The sequence below is a fragment of the Camelus ferus genome, chromosome 33, assembly GCF_009834535.1.
Source record: "Camelus ferus isolate YT-003-E chromosome 33, BCGSAC_Cfer_1.0, whole genome shotgun sequence".
Lineage (NCBI taxonomy): Eukaryota > Metazoa > Chordata > Mammalia > Artiodactyla > Camelidae > Camelus > Camelus ferus.
In genome coordinates, this window is record NC_045728.1 from 15,533,171 (window position 1) to 15,553,691 (window position 20,521).

Here is a 20,521-nt window from a genome sequence, read left to right on the forward strand (position 1 = left end):
ACGGTGATTGATTTTACTCTACTTTAAAAAATTATACCCTCTCATTTGTGTTACCATCTGCAGATTTGCTAGCAGATTTGTGGCAGCAGGCCTCAAGGTTGTAAGAAAAGTTTTGGATGCAAACGTCAAAATCCTGAGGCTGGAGAGAATTCTCTCTTTTAACCTCCAGTGGCGGCATGCTTTGGGAGTTCCTCCCGCTCATCCCTGTGTCTGTCACTCCCGAACAGAGCCTGGCCATCCCGTGGCCCCGCCGCCCCAATGGATCCACTGAACCTGTCCTGGTACGATGACGTTCGGGGGGGCTGGAACTGGAGCCGGCCCTTCAACGGGTCCGAGGGGAAGGCCGACAGGCCCCAGTACAACTACTACGCCATGCTGCTCACCCTTCTCATCTTCGTCATCGTCTTCGGCAACGTGCTGGTGTGCATGGCCGTGTCCCGCGAGAAGGCACTGCAGACCACCACCAACTACCTGATCGTCAGCCTGGCTGTGGCTGACCTCCTGGTGGCCACGCTCGTCATGCCCTGGGTGGTCTACCTGGAGGTAGGTCTGGGCCCCGCCTGGCTCGGGCTCCTTCCCCAGAGTCCAGGCTCCTCGCCGGTTCGTCCCAAGAGTGTGCCTTTTCAGGTGGTCTCTTCCTCCACCCTGGGCTGAGTCTTATAAAGTGGGCAGATTGTCTCATTAACAATCCCAAATGCCACTTGGAGAGTGCTTGCCAAGTACCAGGCCTCATGTTTGCCTTTACAATTAGTGCCGCCCCCCTCCGCCCAGAGTCCTCACAGCATCTTAGAGAGGATAAGCCATATGGTCAGAGAAGTTAGGCGGCAGGTCCAAGCTGGAGCTCTGGTCCCGGAGTCGGTTCAGTAGGTCACGTTGGGGACAGGAATCACTGACGAGGGTCCCAGAGGATGGGACAGGCTTGTGCTCCCAGGTGGGAAACCTTCATCCTCTCTCCTCGCTTCATACTGGGGGCTGCTGCCCTGCATTCTCCTCCCCTCCCTTCCCCCCGTGTGTCCTAGCCTGCATCTAGGACCTCCAGGTAGAAGGGCACTGCACCCCTTTCCTCAGGAAGGACCACGTAGTGGCCCATGGCTCGGCCAGGAACGCAGCCCAGCTCCGCGCCCTGAATAGCGGGTAGGCAGCCCCCGCTACGGTCCAGGCACTTCACAGACACAGACTTAGCAAAAACGCATGCTGATCCTGAGTGGATAGCATCCTTCTCACTTGAAGGAAGAGTAAACAGAAGCTTTGAGAAGTTGCCTGTCTTCACCTAGATCACACAGCAAACGGAGAAACTGCTGACAGAGAAGTCCCAAAGGGGCACCCACCTCCAGAGGACACTTTTCAGAGCTGGCAGGCAGATGAGGGAGGGTCTGGGGAATTTGGGTGGCACAGGCTGCATCCTGCTTTTTCTCTGCCTAGGGTTCTGGGGCGGAGTCTGGGTGCTTGGGAAGCTGACCAGGTGTTCAGGAAAGATCCAATGCCAAGGTCACTAAGGTCTCTGAGCTGTTCCCTTCCCACTCCTGACGAGAGGGGAATTGACCTGTATCACGGAGGCAAGCCCCATCCTGGGAGGGAAGGGCTTCCACCTTCCAAAAAACTCATGAAGCCTTTGTAGGTTTAAGCAAAGGAGAAGAAGCCGAGGTGGGGATGGGGCTGGCCTCCCTGTCCCTCCGTGACTGCATGTTTATGCAGACCCCTCGACTCTGTCCGTCCCATGTCCTGGCTGAGGGATGCTCTCTGAGGAGCCCCATCCTGATTCCCCTGCTCCCTTGCAAAGGAGGTTCCCACCCCTGAGACCATCAGGGAAAATTGATGGGTGGCTGGCCGGCCAGGCAAATAGCCTCTCTGTGCCTCATTTCCTTGTCCATAAAATGAAGATAATAACAGTATTTATGTCATAGCACTGCTTGAGAATCACGTGAGTTAATATATGAAAATTGCTTAGAATGGCACTGGGCACATAGCACCACGCAAAACTAGCCATGACAACAGTAATGAAGGTGAAGATGAGGATAGATGTCCACCCCTCCCACACTGAAGGACCGTCCCGGTGCCCAGGCAAAGAGGCACCCTCCTCCAGAGTGAGGCATCCTCTGCCCAGGGTTCTGAGCACAGGTTCTGGGCTCCCAGACCCACCACCCCTACCCAGACACTCTAAGGTAGGGCCCAATCTGTGCATTAGGGCTCCCAGGCACCTGGAAGTCCTTCACACAGGTGTTTTAAACACGCCTCTTCGCCATTATCTTAAAGGTGAAGCTCATTGTTTCCAGGGACGGTGGAGCATGGTGTCTCAGAGAGCGGTGCTCAAACTCCCATTAAAACAACAGCTGGACAGGGGGCCCCGCTTACACGACACGGTCTCAGCTACTTATTGTCCCTGGGGAATGTTCCAAGTGGAGTCTCACCCTATCCCGGCATCCTGTTAAAACACCCTCGCAAACACATACTGTACTCTCTCCAAGAGATGCTCTTCTTGTCCAGAATTTTCCATCCTGTTCCATCTCCAGGGGTGTCAAACACCTCTGTTAGCCTGCCGTGTTGACATCTGACTAGGTGGCCCTGGATGGGCATTATTTATTCTGCGCTGTATATGGAAAGCACGCTGGTTTGCGAGTGAAAGGGCCGGGTTCAATTCCTGACTCCACCACTTTCCATCTGGAGCAGCTCCTCAGAGGGAGAGCCAGGGCCCACGGGTCTGCACGTGCCGTTTCAGCCTCACAGCCCGTGGAGGGGAGGGTTTGCTGCATGCACTTTCCAGACAAGCAGATGTGATTGAGGAAGTGAGCAGGCTAAGATTTTGCATTTTTTATTCACTCTGTCAACATGGATGAACTGGTCAGTGTCCTGCCCCACCCTTGGGGCTGGGGGCTAAGGCCCTGGCAGGGCCATTAGAGTGCAGCCTCATGGAGATGACCACGGAGCAGCCCCCGCAGGAGGTGTGGGAGCATCACGGGGTGAGGAGGCGCACGACCCAGTCTGGAGGTGTTAGGGAAGCCTGGCAGGAAGAAGTGGTGCTTTCAGAAGAATTACCCAGGAGAGGGGGCCAAGGCACTTGCACTCCTGGCAGAGAAAAGAAGTGTGCAAAGCCTCTGAGCAGGGAGGGGTGGGGGATGGGAGTAGCTGGCCGGAGGCGTCAAGGAGCAGTGGCCTCAGAGGTTTGCTGTCACATTCTACAGAAATGCGTGTGAAGCGTTTGGAACAGTGCCTGACACGTAGCTAGTGCTTCGTGTGTGCTAGTGAGTGTCAGGATTTAGCTGAGCCAGCTCGAGGCGGGTCCTGGAGGTCTTGGCCTCAAGTGAGCAAGAGTGTTGATGAAGGTGTCCAAAGGTGTGGACGAAACAGCCCTGTGGTGGGACTAGGAAACCTGGGGGCCGGTCGGTCCTCCCTCTGCTGCTAAATCACCAGGTGGTCTCGGGCAAGTCTTTTGCCCCCCCACCGACCCCTAGTTAGTCTGTCTTTGCCACGACCATCTCTCCGTTCCCGCTTTACATTTACCTGGTACTTTTTACATAATCATCTCGTCTTTTTGACGAGCTAGACAGCCCCTTCCAAGGCAGCTCAGGAGAGAGCATAGGACGTGCTGCCCAAAGAGCTTGCTGGGAACTCCAGCCCTGCTGCACACGAGCTGGGTGTATGCTCTGAGTTTCATTCCCTCATCCCAGAGTGGACATAAGCAACCCCTTCCTTCACAAGCTCTAAGAACACTAAACGAGGTAAAGTATGAGCTCACAGTAGATGCTTTAGAATCAGTGGCCACCAACACACTATCCTGAGCCCTTGATTCAACCGCCCCCTAACTGTGTTTTAGAACAACTGTTCCTAGGACCTCGGAGGAAGCTCCCCCTTCTTCTGTGCTGCAGGAAGGCTTCTGGGGACAGGGATTGAGAGCTCCCTAAAGACAGGGACTATGTCAGGAGTGTTCACCACTGTACCTGAGAGTCTAGGACAGAGCTGGACACAAAGTAAGTTTCTCGATAGGTGTCTGAAGGAAAGAAGGAAAGCAGGGGAGAGGGAAGGGAGCAGGGAGGATGGGGAAGACAGCCCTGATATCTCAGACCTAGATCCCCAGGGTGATGAAAGCCGCTCAGAAATACTCGTCCCAGGAGGTCATCAAGGTGGAGCACAGACCAGGTGGTCCTGAGACCCTCCCCATGGCCCCCTGAAGGTAGACTCTGTTGATGCCAGGGGAGCCAGCCCCTTCCATCCCCTCCACTGCCATGCCCCGTCCTGCCCTGCCCCCGACATCCAGTTCCTGCCCATCTGGCCAGAGCTTGGACACCCTTGCCCCATGTAAGCCCCAGAGAGGGCAGCATCACACGATAGGCGCCCTGTCTGCTGGGAAAAGCCGCTGTTTCCTCCATGCAGAGCTCATCACTGCACTTAAATGCCACCAATTGTTTTTATGTCTGAGAACAGCGAAGGGGGCAGTGCTGACAATGAACATTATCATTAGGCTGGCCGCCATGCTGTGCCCCGCAGAGTGGGTACCGGGCTGCTCTGGTCACCGGGAGGGGCTGTCCTGCTCCTCTTTTCTCTGATATATTGTCACCCAAGTTGTATCTCCCTGTCCTGACTCTGTCCTCGGGGTGGAGCCTGGTCTAAACTCCCACAGTTGCTGGGGCCAGCCCGCTGTGCAAATACGCGAGCCTGTGTGCGTAGCAGGAGGTGTGGGGGTGTGGGTGTGCACGGGGGGGATGAGTGTGTGTGTTTGTGGGGAGAGGGGTGCAAAACGCCCTTGCGGGGAGCCAGACTCCTCGTCTTCCATCGAACCTGGGGTGCACCGTCGCACACCTCCCCCAGCGCGTTCTTTTCTTCCTGAAGCTCTAGCCGAGGTTTTCCTTATTTCGTTCTCCAGGTGTCACAAGGAGCAGAAATGTCTTCCCTGTTTCCTCGTCACTGTCATCACCATTGCTCTTTTGTTTTTTTTTTTTAATATTTTATTTTGTTTGTAGGTTTTTGGGGGTTTTTTTTTTTGGTTTTGGGATTTTTTGGGGGGGAGGAGGTAATTAGGTTTATTTATTTAGTTATTTTAATGGAGGTACTGGGGATTGATCCCAGAGCCTTGTGCATGCTAAGCATGTGCTCTAACCACTGGGCTTACCCTCCCCCCTCACCATTGTTCTTAATAGATACTTTACTCGCAGACTCTGTGCCACACCCCACGCTGGGCACTGAAGGAGTGGCCTGACTCCCCCAGAAACCTGGGCTAGGGTGGGGTCAGACACTGAGCTAAAAGGCAGTGAGCGAGTCACCACACTTTTCTGAGGCTCAGTTTCCTCATTGGTAGCATGGGGATCGTAAGGTGTCCACACAAAGGTTTTAAGGATGAGAGTTCAAAGCTGAGACACTTGTAAAGGTGGGTCATCTCTCTTCTAGCACACTTCTTGGCACAAAGTGGCCTCATGTGGAGGAGAGACGGCTAGGGCAAAGGCTTCAGACACCCGTGGGCACAACTCCCCATTGCTGCCCCCCTCCCCCAGCCAGAGATCCACAAGTCCCCCACCGAGCCCATGGCCCGACCTGCCCCAGGGGACTGAGCCACTGCGCCACGCTCAAGCTAATCTCCCCTCTGCTGCCCACCCTTTATGTTGCTTCGTCCCCAGGTGGTGGGTGAGTGGAAATTCAGCAGGATTCACTGTGACATCTTTGTCACTCTGGATGTCATGATGTGCACAGCAAGCATCCTGAACCTGTGTGCCATCAGCATCGACAGGTGAGCCCAGCCAGGGTGGGAGAGGTGACCCAGACCATTCACCTCTGGGGCTGCCCCACCTCTCCTTCAGGGTCAGGCTCGGTCTACAATGCCATACGGCGGGTTGTGTGCCTGTGAGCCCACGTGTTTGTGTGTGTAAGGGTGCGCATGCACACATGTGTGTGGGAGCGTGTGTGTCTGGCTGGGAGAGGTCAGACCCCCTAAAGGAGGCTGTCTTGCAGACAGTGATGCTGCCAAGAGTACCCAAACAGTGACTAGCAAGGAAGAGAAAGCACTCGATGTAACCGAGCCCTATCTCTGTCACTGCTTACTTACGTGACCCTGGGCAGATTGTGGAAGTTCTCAGAACGCTAGTCTCATTGTCTAGAAACCCAGGGTGATGGCCCCTGGCCACGTGCGGCCCTAAGTGTCTGGTTGTGCATTTCATGTCCAGCACAGGGCGCATGGCCAAGGGGGCCCAGGCCGTGCTCGCCTTGCTGAGCTGTATCCTCGGAGCCTGTTACTGATTCGCACACACAGGTTACGTGGGCTCCCAGAGGCTCTGGCTCCCCTCGCAGGGTTCTTGGAAGATGGAATGAGCTAACATCTGAGAAGTGCTGGATGGAGGGATGTGGGGTGCCATGCACAATGACCGCTACTGAATGAGACCTAACCCTTGCTCTGAGGGGCCTGGCTACCAATCCACCAACAAACACTTTTACCCTCCATGGGGCCAGCAGACATGCAGTGGGTACAGTTTCAAAGGTGCCAAGACCCAGGCCGTGGCTCCTCAAAAAGCCTGAAGTCCAAGTAGGGCAACTGGAGTAATAGGTCTGGTCCAGGGTTAAATGGTAGATGGTCAGTCATTGAGCACTTGACTGGACATCACCAACTGTCCTCACTGTCTGAGTCGGGGACCAGAGAGAGGGTTGATTCAGAGTAGACAGGAGGTGGATTGACTGTCTGCCCCCCCATAGTGGGGTGTTTCTGGTGTGTGCACGTTGTTTGGTAAGTGGTCCCTCAGCCCGCATCCCAGACTCAGGGTCCCTGCACCCTCTGCCTGCGCAGGTACACAGCTGTGGCCATGCCCATGCTCTACAACACACGCTATAGCTCCAAGCGCAGAGTCACTGTCATGATCACCATCGTCTGGGTCCTGTCCTTCACCATCTCCTGCCCACTGCTCTTTGGCCTCAACAACACAGGTGAGTCCAGCCTCTGTCTGTCCGGGGCCCAGCCGGCCCCGCCCCCGCCCCGTGCAGGACCCTGAGGGAGCCGAACCCTGGCGCAGACACGGGTGGTGGCCCGTTAGCCACCCAGGACTGAGGCCAGGCTGGGCTTCCTGGGCCAAGCCCAACTCCTTGCACCTGGTAGAGTCAGACAGGAACAATGGCCCAGGCCGTGATGGAGTTGTGTGAGGAGTGGGGATAGTGATTTAGGAGGGTACCTGGACGTTTTCAACTTTGTTTATTAAATGGAAGCAGACCAGGAAGCCTTGTAAACCACATGCGTGTGCATGTCTGTGTGTGTGCACCCACGAGAGGAGGCCGCTGGGCCTCCATCACCCCTGACAATGGTGTTTGTGTAATGAAGCTACAGCCCCAGGGCTGGGCAAACCCAGGCCAGGCCAGGCCAGATCTACCTGGAGCAGGAAAGGTAGAAACAAACAGAAGGCTAGCTGATCGCGGCTGGTCCTGTGCGAAGCAGTCAGGAGCATCTCAGACAGAGGAGGCCCAGAGTTGGGGGTGGAGCTTGTCCTCATCTGGGAGGTGAGATGATACTGGGGACCATTACCAGATAGGATGCAAGGAAGCCTTGAAAGCATGTGGTTCAAAATCTAAGTGTTACGGGAATTCCAAGAGGCAGGAATAGGGCTAACCGAGCTAGGATTATCTGGGAAGAGCCTGGGAGAGAGGACAAACACCTGCTAGATGTGAAAGGGAAATTGGAAACACAGTGGATCACAGGTGAGTTCAGCAAACAGGACCAAGTCATCTTGTCCCTCAAGTTAAAAGGTGTCGGACCTCCACGCAATACACAAGAAAGGCTCAAGTGATGGTTTACTCTTTTTAAATAATTTTCTTCCATCATTTTTCTCTGGAAACCTGTGGCTCCATGTGTTTACTCCTAGATGACAAAACTCGTGATGAGGTTATGAGGTGATAGTAAGGGAAACCCTTGGAAGCAGTCACCACAGCTTAGCTTTTTGCTCATGCTTGTTTCTAACACTTTGATTTACGCTGTGAATTTATTACATCTAATATTTCCAGGCTGCCTTAGGCATCTAGTCATGTTTTCTGTAATGCTGTTTCTTGGCCGGGAAGGCACTGAGGCCCCCGGGGGCCTGCTGACCTCCCACCCCCGGGGCTCTCCTCCCCCCAGACCAGAACGAGTGCATCATCGCCAACCCCGCCTTCGTGGTCTACTCCTCCATCGTCTCCTTCTACGTGCCCTTCATCGTCACCCTGCTGGTCTACATCAAAATCTACATCGTCCTCCGCAGGCGGCGGAAGCGGGTCAACACCAAGCGCAGCAGCCGGGCGTTCAGGGCCAACCTGAAGGCCCCGCTCAAGGTCCCGAGATCCTTCTCCCCCCACGTCCCTGCCTAACCATGACCCGGGGGCTCTCTGTGCTTGGTGGGGGCCTGGGACACTGCAGCCACCGGGGTCCAGGCAGGGAGGAGCTCTGAGGAGCTGAGCGCAGGCAGATTTCGAAGGCTTGGACCTCAATGGGCGACGTGAACCTCCAGGAGTGGGAGGTTGGGAAGGGGGTGGAGACCACCTGGGAGGAGAGCTTTGTCTGAACGCAGCAGCTCTAGGTGCCTTCGTGGCTCTTCTCTGCCTCTTTCCTTCCTCCTCCTTTCCTCCCTCTGGCCCTTCTGTCTCCCTTTCCATCCCTCTGACGCCTCCATCCCATCTCCTTTATTTCCCACCCTCTCCCCTCCTCTCTGTGCGTACCTCCTTCTTCCTCACCTGCTCCTGCCCACTTCCCTCCTCTGCCCCCCTTTCATCTCCATGCTGACGTCTTGTGACTTCTCCCCTCCGCTCAGCCCTGCCTAAGGAAGATGGTAGGTGGGCAGGGAAGGAACAAGAGCTTGGGGCTTAGAGACAACAAGTTCCAATCCTGGCACCACCACTTTTTTTCTCTGTGTGACCTTGGGCAAGTTGCTTAACTTCTCTGAGCCTCAGTTTCCTCATCTGCTAAATGTGAATCATAATACCTGATCTCACAGGGTGGTCTTGAGGATTCAGTGGGAGAGGAATGGAGTGTGCCTAGAAGGGTGCCAGGTCCCCAGCAGGTGCCACATAAAAGTTATGGCCCTTTTGTTCCCTGTCCTGCTCACCCCTTCCCATCACAGTACCAACCTTCACCGTCACCTCAATTGCCCCTCAGGCCCCAGCCTCCTAATCTCTGCCCTTCTCTGAGCTCCAGTGCCCAGTCAGACTACCCTACATTGGATTTCTGTCCCCCTTGCCCCGTCTCCCTGTTATGACCCATGTGCTGGCTCACTCCACAGGGCAACTGCACTCACCCTGAGGACATGAGACTCTGCACCGTTATCATGAAGTCTAATGGCAGTTTCCCAGTGAACAGGCGGAGAGTGGTAAGTGTTCAGGTCAGGGACTCCAGGGCCCTGTCTTTCTGCCTCTTGGGAAACCCACCTGCGGTGATTCTCAGAGACCTCACCAGCTGGTCAAAGGGATAAGCCCCTCCCGGGATCTCCTACTTTGCCTCAGCTGAGGCCGGACTCACCATGCACACACATAAGCAGGCATAGAGCAAGACTGTTCATTCCTGCAAGGCACAGAGAGGCACCCCTAGTGCAAGGAAAGGTCTGGGAGAAAGGACTCGGCCATAACCACATAAGCAAAACCATAATAATGGCGATGCCCATTAATCACAAACCTACCATCTTCATGTTAGCTCATCAAATCCTCACAGCGACCCTGAGAGGTAAGTCTTATTGCTCCTACCCGTCTTCATTCCGCAGAAGAGGAAACAGAGGCTCAGAGAGGTTGGGTAACTCACCCAGGGCTAAACAGTTAGTGAGAGTTAATATTTGAGCCCAGACCTCAGTGACTCTGAAACCCATGCCCGTGTTCTTCCCACTGGCATACGCTGCCTTACAGACAGGCAGGTTCTGGGGCGGGAGGGAGGGCCGGGTGCTGGGGGAGGAGGGAGCGGAACAGCTGGGGTGGGAGTGCTCACAGTAAAGTGCAACCTGTAAGCGGAGCCCAGAAATGCAGAATCACAGCAGACCCCAAGTTTGCCCAGTAATAGTAGCACCAGGGTCCAGGCAGCAGGTGTCCCATCCCCTGACCGGGCGGAGGATGGGCCCAGGAACGCATAGAGGGCGGCACACCGAGTCCAGGTCAGGCGTCGTCAGGAAGCAGGAGCCCTGCTAGTCAACTGCACACTCGCTGTTCACCAGCAAAGGCAGGACTCCACGGAACCATGTGAGGCGGATGCCAAAACGGGGACTCAGGATCGGGGCACCTCCACACACAGTGAGGCTGTATTTCAGAAGCTCAAGCTCAAGACCCCCAAGGCCTGGAGCAAGGGAGCATGAGGAATGATCTGGGAGCCCAGGAGGACGTGGGCTACTCCAGATCAGCCCAGCAGGGGGGGGTGAGGGGCTCAGGGGTTCGCCCTTCCACACCTGCTTCAGTCTACCGGGAGAAACAGCGCACCTGTGCTGTGCTGGTGCAGGAGCCTCAGTCAGCCTGGCAGCCCCTATTTCAGCCTGGCAAGGAGAACGGGGGTGCCCTCCATGCAGGAACCTGAGTTCCTGGAGGCAGGAATGGAACATCGATCAGTAACTTATTCACAGCCACCAGCTTGGCACCTGGCACTCAGTAGGTGTTGTTCAGTTAATAAAATAGAAGTACCTGGGTATGAAGCCACCACAGGATGGTCGTGGGGTCATCGAGGCTGCCTGAGGATTGCTCTGCAAAGAGGACCGGGTGACCCGGCAAGCTGGGATGGTCGTAGGTCCTAGGTACCCACATAGCTCCTACTTCCCAGTGATCGTCCTCCTTTCCTCTCTGGCAGAGTGACCCGGTGGTGTCTGCAGGCATCTCCAGACAGGCATAGGGAAGGGCTGGGTGGGCCTGGGTGGGCCTGGGTGGGGCCAGGTGAAGCCAGGTAGGTCAGGTGAGGTTGGGGGGGTTTGATGGCCAAGAACTTGCCTGGCTTTACCCAGAGCTCTCTGCCTCATGCAGGAGGCTGCCCGCCGAGCCCAGGAACTGGAGATGGAGATGCTTTCCAGCACCAGCCCACCCGAGAGGACCCGGTACAGCCCCATCCCGCCCAGCCACCACCAGCTGACCCTTCCTGACCCATCCCACCATGGCCTCCACAGCACTCCTGACAGCCCCGCCAAACCAGAGAAGAACGGGCATGCCAAAGACCACCCCAAGATTGCCAGGATCTTTGAGATCCAGTCCATGCCCAATGGCAAAACCCGGACCTCCCTCAAGACCATGAGCCGCAGGAAGCTCTCCCAGCAGAAGGAGAAGAAAGCCACTCAGATGCTCGCCATTGTTCTTGGTGAGTCAGCCCTGGCCGCCGGCCACAGCTGGGCTTTGCCCAACCCTGGCTGAGGAGAGGACCCATCACTGGAGGTCCCACTGCCTGCCATCCCCTCAAACCATGGCTGGTGGGTCGCAGGACTGGTACTTTTCAGGCACAGGCTAAGCCCATGGACCTACCTGCTTAGGTAGATTCTGTAATTATGCTCATTTCACAGATGGGGAAACAGTTTTGGAACTTGACCAAGGAGGACGCATGATTTAAACTCGGGCAGTTTGACTCCAGAATCTGAACTTGATCAGTCTCCCATCATGACCCCCAGAACCTCATGACCCTGGGCAAGTGACTTTGCTCTCTTGTCTCCCCATCGGTAGAGTAGGTTACCTCATAGGGTTCTGGTCATCAAAATGATACACAGTGTGAAAGCATTTTACAAACTGTAAGCAGTACATGCAAGTGTTGTCATTGCGATTTCTGTCAATTTTGACATTTCTGAGAAATCGGGAAATTCACTTGACTTGATCAAGACCCAGTGGGGCCAGAGGGTGTTCCTGTGAACAAGGAAAGGGGCTGTGAGGGGGGGCCCATCTAAATGGGGGTGAGTGAGGCGAGGCTCTCAAATAAAAGTCTCTTAGAAAACAGATCATAAAGGCGAAAAGTCAAGGGCTGGACTGATACGGGTGATGAGGACAGGAGGGACTGTAGCACCCAAGGTAGCTGTGACGCCCGTCCACACTCACCATCCCTGTGACCTCCCGACAGTCCTGTGATATGAAAAGTTCAGGTGTTACTATTCTGGTTTTACAAATGAGGACTTGCGGTCTTAGCAGGTTAGAGGACTAACCCGAGATCACGTGCAGAGGGTGGCAGAGTGGGGCTGGAGCCAGGCCCTCTGCTCCCATCCTTGGCGGGTGGGGGGGTCTCTGCTCTGTAGCCCTGCCCTTCCCAGCACCGCTCGGTCCCTGGGGACTCCCGTGTGCCTGTGCGACATTCTGTGCACACAGTGCCTCCACACCGAGGGTCCCGCTGAGCAGGCGGGCCCGGGTTTGACAGGCAGAGCGATGGGCAGGAGGTCGGAGTTGTGACAGCAGGTGTCCCCAGGCAGGGATTAGCAAAGGTGTCACCGACGGGGCTGGGGAAGTTGGGGAAAGGCGCAGCAGAAGCCTGGCCATCTGGGGACTTTGACAGACTAGAGTTTGGATCTCAGCTTTGCCACTGAGTGGAGTGGCCTTGTGGACATCACAGAGCCATTTCCTGGTACCTCATGCCAGGAGGACTAAGCGGGGTGGATGTCGAGCTCCCCTTCTGGCCCAGATTGCGCGTTCCCCACTCCCAACTTCTGCGGAAGGTGTTTTCCAAGCTGGCCAGAAAGGAGAGAAGGTATTTCCATTTCTACCGGCTGATCTGCGTCAGGATGTAAATTTTTTGGATTTGTTTTCAAGCCCATTATTCTTCCCTAGGAGATGGGCATTGTTACACGCGCTTGACAGAGGAGGAGAATGAGGGAGGTGAGGTGACTGGCAAAGGAGTATCAGAGGCAGGTCCTTCCAAGACCCCAGGTCCCCCTGCGGCGCTCTTGTTGCCTTGGTAACTGGGCGGGGCCTGCGGCACACACCTCCAGCCCCGCCCCTCCCCAACCCCAGAGGCCAGCCTGACCGCCGTCCTCTCCCCCAGGCGTCTTCATCATCTGCTGGCTGCCCTTCTTCATCACCCACATCCTGAACATACACTGTGACTGCAGCATCCCGCCCGTCCTGTACAGCGCCTTCACGTGGCTGGGCTACGTCAACAGCGCCGTGAACCCCATCATCTATACGACCTTCAACATCGAATTCCGCAAGGCCTTCCTGAAGATCCTACACTGCTGACCCTGCTTCCCACCTCCCTGCCCAGTGGCCCCGCCTCGGTCCCTGGGAGCCGTGGGCAGGGCGGCCCAGGACGGCCTCGGCCTCCTCTTCGCCTTCAGGCCCTGCAGTGTTAGCTTGGCTCCACGCCCCTCACTGCCCGCACACCCTCGCTCCGCCAGGGCAGTGCTAGAGAGCCAGGTACCGTGCCAGCCCTCGGGCCGGACCCCTGGCTCAGGGGCAGCTCACAGAGCCCCTGTTCACTTGCAGGCTCTCTCTGCTTGGCACCAAAGACCCAGCCACCTTCTCTGAACTTCCTCCGGGGCTCTGGGGTTGCCAGGCCGGTGTCAGGGCTCAGAGGCTGTGCCTGCGACAGGGAAGGAGATGGACAATTCACACCCCTCCGAGGCCCACACCAGGGACGCCAGAGCTCTTGCCAAGGCCCCAGGCTACTTCAGTCCTGGGAGACCCATGTAAATACCGGGTCTGGATGGACCTCAGAGAAGCCCAAGCCAAAAATCTTCACCCCTCTCCTGCCCGACAGGAGCCCTTCTTTCCATCCACAGCAGCGGGTCCTGACCCTACTCCAGCTCCCCACGAGGTCTGCACACCCCTGCGGGGGCGGACCCCTGATCTTCAAGGGCCCCCGAGGGTCTGTGGGGAGAGGACCCCCACCCCAAGCCCACTCTGCTGCCCCCTGCTGGACGCAGGTACATCCCTCCTGGGGGCAGATGTTGGGCCAGCCAGGGTGGCAGCGAAGGCCGCCTCCAGATTTGCCGGGGGCCTGTGTTGGGGGTCCCTGAGGTCCGTCGGGGGGCTGCCCCTGCCTCACTCTGCCACAAACCACCTTCCTCTTCTCTTCCTTTTGCCCCTTCACTCTCCCGTTCCCTTTCCCTTCCACCGCCTCCGCCTTAGAGGAGCCCATTGGCTAAGCGGCTGCTGAGTACTGTTGGGTCTGGCTTGGCCCTGCCCTGCCTGAGGGTGGAGGGGAAGCTGCAGCTTGGGGGAGTCCCCGGGCCCCAAACTCTGTAACATCACTACACATGCTCCAGAATAATAAAACTTTGACAAGAGTCACATCCAGGGCCCCTCAGGCAGAGGGGACAGTGTCACCTCCAACCTCCACCTCAGGTGTGGCCGAAGCTCGGTGACTGTGCTGGGATCAGAGCTAGGGTGGCCTCCTGCAGGCCGTTCAGAGGGGGCGGCCCCGACCCCTGTCAGACAGGACAGGATTTGGGGGGACAGGAGAGGAGAAGCTGCTCCAGGAGGGCCAAGGACAGGATGTGTGTGCCTGCGTGTTTCTCTCTTCGTCCCACCTCTCCTCCCAAGTGGATCTGAGTGCGCTCAGCCCTGCTGGGTGGCCCGGACCTTCACCTGTCAGCGAACGTTTCAAGTGGGAATCCTGTCATATACCCAGGGCTCCCCCAGTCACCAGAGCAGCAGGGTCCTACCAGGGGGACGCCACGTTGTCCCCACTTCCCACCTCCTCCTCTCTAGGTCCTGGCCCCTGTGAAGGCCTCATCCTTAGCCCTGCTCTCCCACCGGGACAGAGAAGGAAAAGGTGGCCTTCGAGGTGTGGCTGAGCCTGTCTGCGCTCAGCCCTGGCCCTGTCTCGCATCAGGAACCCCTTATTCTGGGGCAGGCGGGGAGGCCGGGAGGCCCTGAGTGATGTGACCCGGTGGTCCTCCCTCCTCTTGACCTCCAGACCAGCCACAGCTCCAAGCCTTCCAGAGCTACAACTCGGCACCGTTTCAACAACAGAAATTTGGCTTTTTAAAGATGAAATATAAATCAACCCGTGAAGGAGGAATATTCTCACCGCCTTGGGAATAACAGCAGTGATAACAAACAAGGTGCTGGCGCCCACGGGCTCAGGCTTTAGGGAGCTGTCAGGGCATAATTTGCATGCTAAATACAATATTTTTAGCACCAAAGTTTGGAGCACTTAACTTGCCCTGAACACTTAATTATGGACTTTGATCTCCCTGAGCCTGAATGTAGCGCTAAGCCCTAGGAGAGGCTCCTGTCCCCAGAACACCTGGTTCCAGGAGGTGTGCAAAACAGGCTCCTAGTCTAGTTCAGCAACCCAGTGACCTCCTGGGGAAGATATCAGACCCCCAAGGGGGCTAGAGACCCCGGGGGACCCCTCAGCTCTGGTACCCACTCCATAGCCAATGCATGCACGTGTGTGTGTGTGTGTGTGTGTGTGTGTGTGTGTATGCACACATGCGCGAGCGCACACACACAATCTAGGAACACTCTTGAACCTGATGGGAGCTTAAAAGCTCATCATTAGAAATCTCTGGAGGTCACAGAGGTTTATTGGCTGCAGGAATTTCACAGATGAAAAAAGGAGGGAGAGAGAAAGAGAGGAAGGAAGGAAGGAAGGGAGAGAGGAGGGGAGGGAGGGAGGGAAGGCAGCCGAGAGAAGTTTGGAAAGAGCGCTGACAGGGAGAAGAGGGGAAGAGGGCAGGCAGGGGCGGGAGGCGGGGCGGGGGAAAGTTGCCCACAGCTGTCACGAAGCTTCAAGTCTTTCTACCAGACAGCAGATTGACAGCTGGAGTGGGCAGGGGGCGGGCTGGGCTCCACCCTGCACCTCAGTGTTTCAGGGGCAAAGGACCCGGTGTGGGACCCAGGAATGTCAAGGTGGAAGGGGGCGGCCCAGGCTCTGGCTCTCTCCCCGGGGGCCCGGATTGTGGTTCCTTTGCCAGGAGAGCGAGGGCAGAAGGGAGGCTGAAGCAGGCTGAAGTCCTCTGATTTTTTCTCCTCTCTGCCATTCTCTGGACTTCCATCTCTGTGCCCATCTTTGTCGGTAGAATGCCTTTTAATCAAAGGATCACTGATCTGCCTTTACAGAAGGTGGAGTCGGCACCCCCCGACTCCCTCCCCCAGACCGCAGCAAGGAAGCACCACTTTAGGGCAGGAGGCTTCCTGGTCCAGCACAGCAGGGCACTTTGCATCCGTCCTCTCCGATGTCCGCTTGGGACTGCAAGTCTTCCCTGCTCCCGGCCCTCTCGGGCATTAGTCCAACAATCACAGCTCCTGGCTGGGAATGGTGACCACTGCCAAGGGCACTAGATGACAATGACAAGGACAGTAGAGGCAGCAGCCCTGGCGTGCCTCGGCCTGGAACAAGTAGGTAGGGACTTGGCAAGAAGACTGATGGCGGAGGACTTCCTCAACAGCAGGGCAGGAGGCTCCTGAGAGAAGTGACCGCAGACCCTGCTTCCTGGTGGTCTCGGAACAGGGACAGTCAGTTGCCTGCAGCCAGGGTCTCTGAGGACTGACCCGCCTTGGGGGCCTTGCCATTGTGCCCACCCATCTGGCATCCCTTCCCACACCACTCCTGTCCTGAGGATGTGTGGCCTGGCCCTGTTCCCTACTGCCTGTCTCCCCCAACCCGGGGCCCCAGCACTCAGGCTGTGCAGTGGGGTTAGCACCCACTATCCATCTATGCAGGGGCCACGGTGGGCCTCGCCTCATGTGATCTCCTGTCCTCTTCATCACGCCCAGGGATTGGTCCCTATGACCCCAAGTCTGTCATGCAGGAAGGGTGGTGGCCCAGGTGGCAAGGTTGACCTTTCAGCCCAGGTCTTTCAATCCTACATCTTATCTTATTCATTCTTCCCATTCCCTGACCAGCTCTGAGCAAAGTTGGAAGAGACTGACTACTGTGTTCAGAAAAATTTTTTTAAAAAGGAGAGAGAGAAGGAAAAACCATTTGGGACCAGACTTTTAGGACGCTGCCCTTGGGGGGCATGATGGCCATTTGGACTGCCAGAGCAAGGGAGAGTGTGCAGGCAAGTTGGATCCTGAAGGACAGGTGGGACCCAGAGGGCACTGGGAGGAGAGGGGACCAGGAGTGCGAGCAGGAAGGGAGCCGTGGGGTCAGCCTGTGCTTGTGGGCGCGGTGGCGGGACTAGCTGTAGGGCCAGAGGACACAGGCCTGGGGACGCTGGAGCCACATACTGGAGGCTGAACAAGTCGGGAGTTGTGTTCTGTTGGTGCGGGTGAGGGCGACAGGGAAGGAATGCTCTCGAACAGAGGATGAGAGATGCCATCCATAAGTTCAGGGAGCCCTGGGGATGCTCTGTCGCTCCGCCCACTGGCTGCCCCCCCTCCCCCGCCACGGCTGGAGACCGGCCTCCTCCTCTTCAGCCAGGCCCCTCATCACTCTTTCCCGGAGCTCCATGCCCCAGGTCAGCTTGGGACAGACACACTCTCCCGGTCTCCTCATTTCCTCCACGCATCTAGGATACCTTTTCAGCCTCAAGGCATTTTCCACTGATCACTGGGGGTCCCATGGTGACAACTACAGTATGGGGGGCACAAGTGCCAGGACCGGGGAGGGGCAGACTCCACCGATTCCCGGAGCCGGCTTGTCTTCTGAGACGTCACAGAAGCCTGTTTGGACGTCTGCACTCCTGCACTTTAACTCCTACTGACACAGCTTGCCCAGCCTCCCTGCTCCTTCCAGTTTCCTGGCCTCACAATCAGGGCGAGCCCACCAAGGGATGGCGTCTCCCAGCGCAGGAAGCCACCAGGTAGACCCACCGGGGTCATCTGCATTTCTGGGGACAGCCAATAGGTGGCGACATCTCCCAGGGCCCAGGAGGGTCCTTGGGGAGGGACGGATGGTTTAAGCAGCGTTTAGGACCGGGAAGGAGGCTCTAGTCTAGATGAAGGTACCGGGTGCATGGGACAGAAACGTGGTGAGAAAGGACAGGACCAGAATGATGGGGGAGAAGCAAAGTAAAGTGAGTCCCAGCACGAGCTGGTAACACACATCATCTAATTTCATCCTCTTGACAATAAACCTGTTACAAATAGGGAGGCTGAGCCCAGGGAGTCTGGGTAAAGACCCCACCCCAGCTCTGCCAGACTCCAACCTCCTCACAGGCAGGACCCCCTCCTCCGCCTCCCCTTTCCTCACTCGACACGCCGCTGAGGGCGTCTGGGGAATGAGTGCTTCCTTCTGATTGCATCTGCCCTCTGCTTGGAGTGACAGCAGCTCCCAGTTGCCTCTCATATTGACTCTAAGCTCCAGAATCGAGATGGACATCAAGGTCACCCCAGAGGTGCTCACCCTCCCGTCCCCCATCTCTTCTGCTGTCTGCACCCCCAAACAGAAAGCCCTTCCTGATCAACCCCGCTCGGCTCGCTAACTGACTGGTTGGGGAGAGGGAGAGGGAGACTGTAGACTGCACTGTCCACCAGCCACCTGTGGCTGCTTAAAGTTAACTTGTTGAAATTAAAAATTGGGTCCCTCGGTTGCGCCAGCCACAGTTCAAATGCTCAGCAACATATGGAGTTAGTGGCAGACACGGAAGATTTCCATCATCTCAAAAAGTTCTGTTGGACAGGGCTGATCTAGAATGACCCCTACGTTAGGAGCTGGGGTCCCTCAGCTAAGTGAAGAGGAAGAAGGGAGCAGGCTAGTGGAGGGGACGGGAAGGCTCAGTTTGGGATACTGAGTTTAGGGTCTACAGGACCTCCACGTGGAAGTACCCCATAGGAAATCAGGGGTTCCTATCCCCTCCACCTCTAGTCTCCCCAAAACAGTTTTGAAATTCACCTAGAGACCTTCTCCTTGGGAATTTCAAGGGCCCCACAACGATCCAATTCTAAACACCCCTAGGAGACCTCTAGAAGGCAGCTGTGTTGAAACGGGACTCAGAGTAGATGCCGTGTGTGTCTCCATGGGTCTGTGTCTGTGTCTGGCTAGGGCTGGCTTGAGAATGGCGAAGAAGGTTCTAGTAGGCAATGAAAGGGCTGTGTTGGCTGGAGCTGGCCTGAAATCACCTCTGTTATCTCTCGGAGGAAGGGAGTAGAGGAAGCAGGGGTCTAAGGATCTCCGCTTAGACCCTGGGGTCGGCAGAGTTGAAAAGAACCCTAGGGCATCTCTGTGGGGTCTCTGCCATTTACAGGACAATAGGTGCAAAAAAATCATTTACCTTTTCGAACCCCCTTTTTCAAAGTCTTTCCTCAAACCCTTTCAAATGGGATAAGCCAGACACTACCATCCTCCTGTGGTTCTCTCCTGACCGTTCCCGTGGATTGATCCAAGCTCACTGGGCTTCGAACATACAGCCCCACACCCCTTCCCTGGCTCGGGCTGAATCCCATGCTTGGATCTAGACTCAGACCTCAGGGCGCGAGAAGAAGCCACCAGCACCGTGACCCCTCCCTTCCCTCCTGCTCCTGCGTGTTCTAGGAGACACAGAACTCCCAGGGCCATTTGCAACTACAAGTTTTGCCTAGGGCTTCATCGCAGGGAGAAGGTGAGGGTGCCCCACCCCAGTCCTCAGGAGTCTCCCCTCAGCCAACCTGGAGAGGAAAAGACAGCCATCTCTGGGGGTGTGGGTTGAGGGGGTGTCTGCGGTGATGCTAAGGAAGGTCATAGAGAGAAACCGCGCGACGCCCCCTGGTGGTTGCTCTCAGCCCTGGCTGCTCTCCAGCTAATACCAGGATCCTGCCCTAGAGATTCCAGTTTAACTGGTCAAGGGTAGGGCCAAGTATTTAAAAACGCTTTCCTTCCTCCCCACATGCCCACACCTCACCCAGGAGATCCTAATGTGCAGGCTTGATTTACAACCTCTGTTCCAGGGCACAACCCAACTCAGTGCTGCCCCCAGGGCTCTCTGTGACAGCTGGAAGCTGTGGCTTGGTGGGGGGAAGTATCCAGGGGCCGTGAGGCTGGCACCAGAGCCCAGAGACCGCAGGGTGGGAGACGCAATGCCACCAGCTCTGCTAGAAAGGTCTCAGGCACTCGGCATGTACGTGGGGCAACCGGCATCTTCTGCCCTGCCTCTGTCATCCCATGCTCACGTGAAGCTGGTGATTGATGGCCCCACGCCCAGCCCTCGAGGGTGACACTCAAAGGTGGGCCTGCCAGCTGGCTGGGGTTGTCCCCAAGCAGTGGTTTGGGCAGAGGATTCCTTTTCTCTGACAACTAACAAAACATCCTTTAGTTGGAGAGTCTGCTCCATCTGCTAGAAGAGGGAGAGAGGAGCAGGATAGGAGCCTGAGGGTGCTGGTCCCACCCCCACCCACAGTCCCGCCCCGCCCCCTCCCAACAGTGGGCCAGCCCTGGCAGGGCCTGAGAGGACGGAGAAGCCGCTGGCCGCTGAGCCAGGGCTCAGTCACACAGGCTGGTGTGAGCGGCCCCAGTCTGCCCGACACCCAGTGGGAGCGAGCTCCCTGCACCGCTGGCGAGGAGGAGGTCTCTGCCCTGTGGGCGCCACACAGAGCCCAGATAACCTACCCACCGTGTGACATCACCACCTCGCCCCCTCCCCACATCCGCACCTGCCTCCTCCTCGGTGGGAACTCATCCCTATGTATTATACACACACCACACCACACACACGCACACGCGCACACACGCCCCATAGCAACACCACTGGCCCCAGAGGCCAGTCCATCTCTAAGCAGGGGGCTCAGATCCACA

The 20,521-nt window shown here is 56.7% G+C and overlaps 1 protein-coding gene across 2 annotated transcripts; it reads left to right on the forward strand.

Moving 5' to 3' along the window:
* The first annotated feature begins 231 nt into the window (after nucleotides 1-231).
* DRD2 (dopamine receptor D2) lies at nucleotides 232-14,210 on the forward strand. Of its 2 annotated transcripts, XM_006177099.2 has the most exons (7): nucleotides 232-543; nucleotides 5,607-5,716; nucleotides 6,764-6,900; nucleotides 8,078-8,268; nucleotides 9,213-9,299; nucleotides 10,918-11,245; nucleotides 12,902-14,210. In XM_006177099.2, exons 1-7 carry the CDS (start codon nucleotides 259-261, stop codon nucleotides 13,093-13,095), a joined length of 1,332 nt encoding a protein of 443 aa, XP_006177161.1. In that variant the 5' UTR covers nucleotides 232-258; the 3' UTR covers nucleotides 13,096-14,210. The 2 variants fall into 2 exon arrangements, with proteins under 2 accessions (XP_006177161.1, XP_006177162.1); XM_006177100.3 differs by lacking the exon at nucleotides 9,213-9,299 and having other exon boundaries at nucleotides 259-543; nucleotides 12,902-13,747.
* The last annotated feature ends 6,311 nt before the right edge of the window (nucleotides 14,211-20,521 follow it).

What these genes read in the sequence shown, in the direction of transcription:
- DRD2 (XM_006177099.2), top strand. Translation starts at nt 259, where the DNA reads ATGGATCCACTGAACCTGTCCTGGTACGATGACGTTCGGGGGGGCTGG. An exon ending in ACCTGAAGGCCCCGCTCAAG is followed by an intron (nt 8,269 to 9,212) that starts GTCCCGAGATCC and finishes CTCACTCCACAG; the next exon opens with GGCAACTGCACTCACCCTGA. An exon ending in GATGCTCGCCATTGTTCTTG is followed by an intron (nt 11,246 to 12,901) that starts GTGAGTCAGCCC and finishes CCTCTCCCCCAG; the next exon opens with GCGTCTTCATCATCTGCTGG.